Source organism: Sardina pilchardus, chromosome 17 (assembly GCF_963854185.1).
Source record: "Sardina pilchardus chromosome 17, fSarPil1.1, whole genome shotgun sequence".
NCBI classification, from domain to species: domain Eukaryota; kingdom Metazoa; phylum Chordata; class Actinopteri; order Clupeiformes; family Clupeidae; genus Sardina; species Sardina pilchardus.
The window spans coordinates 32764836-32767335 of NC_085010.1; the positions used below are offsets into that span (position 1 = coordinate 32764836).

The following is a 2500-nucleotide window of genomic DNA, read 5'->3' on the forward strand; positions in this document are numbered from 1 at the left end:
GACGGCGGCGGGAGACGCGGCGACGCTAACGCTGGCGGAGATGCAGCAGAAGCTGGGCCGCGTGACGGCGAGTCTGCGGAACGCCCGCGTGCAGATCGGAGTGCTGCAGGGGCAGGTGGGGCAGCTGAGTGAGCAGAGCGGCCGCTTCATGGAGGCCAACAGCCCCCGCAACTGCTCCACACACTGCCCCGCACACAGCGCCCCCCAGTGTGAGTACAGCCTTACTGCGCCTACTGGAGAAATACTGCTCTTACTGCTCTTACTGTATACTTACTGCTCTCAGTATACTTACTGCTCTATCAGTATATGTACTGCTCTATCAGTGTCCTTACTGCTCTATCAGTGTACTTACTGCTCTATCAGTGTCCTTACTGCTCTATTAGTATACTTACTGCTCTATCAGAATACTTACTGCTCTTATTGTGTCCTGACTGCTTTATCAGTGTACTTACTGCTCTATTAGTGTACTTACTGCTCTCAGTATACTTACTGCTCTATCAGTGTACTTACTGCTCTATCAGTATACTTATTGCTCTATCAGTATACTTACTGCTCTACTGCTCTATCAGTATACTTACTGCTCTATCAGTATACTTACTGCTCTTATTGTGTCCTGACTGCTCTATCAGTATACTTACTGCTCTATCAGTGTACTTACTGCTCTATCAGTATACTTATTGCTCTATCAGTATACTTACTGCTATATCAGTGTCCTTACTGCTCTATCAGTATACTTACTGCTCTATCAGTATACTTACTGCTCTATCAGTGTCCTTACTGCTCTATCAGTATACTTACTGCTCTATCAGTGTCCTTACTGCTCTATCAGTATACTTACTGCTCTATCAGTGTCCTTACTGCTTTATCAGTGTACTTACTGCTGTGCACTTACTGCTCTCAGTATACTTACTGCTCTATCAGTGTCCTTACTGCTCTCAGTATACTTACTGCTCTATCAGTGTACATACTGCTCTATCAGTATACTTACTGCTCTCAGTATACGTACTGCTCTATCAGTGTACTTACTGCTCACAGTATACTTACTGCTCTATCAGTGTACTTACTGCTCTATCAGTGTACTTACTGCTCACAGTATACTTACTGCTCTATCAGTGTACTTACTGCTCTATCAGTGTACTTACTGCTCTCAGTATACTTACTGCTCTATCAGTGTACTTACTGCTCTATCAGTGTACTTACTGCTCTCAGTGTACTTACTGCTCTATCAGTGTACTTACTGCTCTATCAGTATACTTACTGCTCTATCAGTACGTACTGCTCTATCAGTGTACTTACTGCTGCACACTTACTGCTCTTTCAGTATACTTAGTGCTGTACACTTACTGCTCTTTCAGTATACTTAGTGCTGTGCACTTACTGCTTTATCAGTGTACTTACTGCTCTATCAGTGTACTTACTGCTGTACACTTACTGCTCTTTCAGTATACCCACTGCCCCATGTTGAATATCTTACTGTGATGTATTCTTTAGTATTTGCATGACCTTTGTTAAATGGAAACCTATGAAATGATCAGAGTTTTTAGTCCAGATCAGTTTTAGAAAAGACGTGTGTGTGTGTGTGTGGTTGAAAGATGTGTGTATGCGTGCTGGAAAGATGTGTGTGTGTGTGTGTGTGTGTGTGTGTGGTGGAAAGACGTGTTTGTGTGTGTGTGTGTGTGTGTGTGTGTGTGTGTGTGTGTGTATGTGTGGTGGAAAGACAAGTCAGTTTTATCTATCAAAAAGTGGAAGTTAAATCTGAAAATGAACATGACACAAGTGTACCAATAGTGTCACTCTTACTCTTGGTAAAAGGAGGAGAAATCCCCTCCCATCCACACACACACACACACACACACACACACACACACACACCAGGGCCAGATGAGAGGGTCAGCTGTCGTCCGTGCTGCTCAATTGAAACCTCGTGACTGGGCTGGACGCTTGGGCCCTCACGCGCACACACACACACACACACACACACACACACACACACACACACACACACACACACACACACACAAGGGCCAGAAGAGAGCACACACACACACGGCTGGAGTCAGGCCGGGTCGTCAGGTATCCCCCAATATAACCAGCTGCTGCACTCACTGCTGCACATTATTGCTCTCTACTACACCTGACCCCCGACCTCTACTACATCTGACCCCTGACCTCTACTACTACACCTGACCCCTGACCTCTACTACTACACCTGACCCCCGACCTCTACTCTCTACTACATCTGACCCCCGACCTCAATTACACCTGACCTCTACTACTACACCTGACCCCCGACCTCTACTCTCTACTACATCTGACCCCCGACCTCTATTACACCTGACCTCTACTACTACACCTGACCCCCGACCTCTACTCTCTACTACATCTGACCCCCGACCTCTACTCTCTACTACATCTGACCCCCGACCTCTATTACACCTGACCTCTACTACTACACCTGACCCCCGACCTCTACTCTCTAATACATCTGACCCCCGACCTC

At 46.3% G+C, this 2500-nt stretch overlaps 2 protein-coding genes across 2 annotated transcripts in view; one reads left to right on the forward strand and one right to left on the reverse strand.

Moving 5' to 3' along the window:
• Positions 1 to 2500, reverse strand: part of ccdc146 (coiled-coil domain containing 146) — a 65208-nt gene that overhangs the window by 52289 nt on the left and 10419 nt on the right. The gene's annotated exons all lie outside the window — the stretch shown is intronic.
• The window catches only part of fgl2a (fibrinogen-like 2a), a 10329-nt gene that overhangs the window by 1269 nt on the left and 6560 nt on the right, over positions 1 to 2500 (forward strand). The window contains exon 2 of the mRNA XM_062518791.1: positions 1 to 209. This exon is cut by the window's left edge and continues 335 nt beyond it. Coding sequence (XP_062374775.1) covers positions 1 to 209 — 209 coding nt within the window. The remainder of the gene's footprint in view (positions 210 to 2500) is intronic.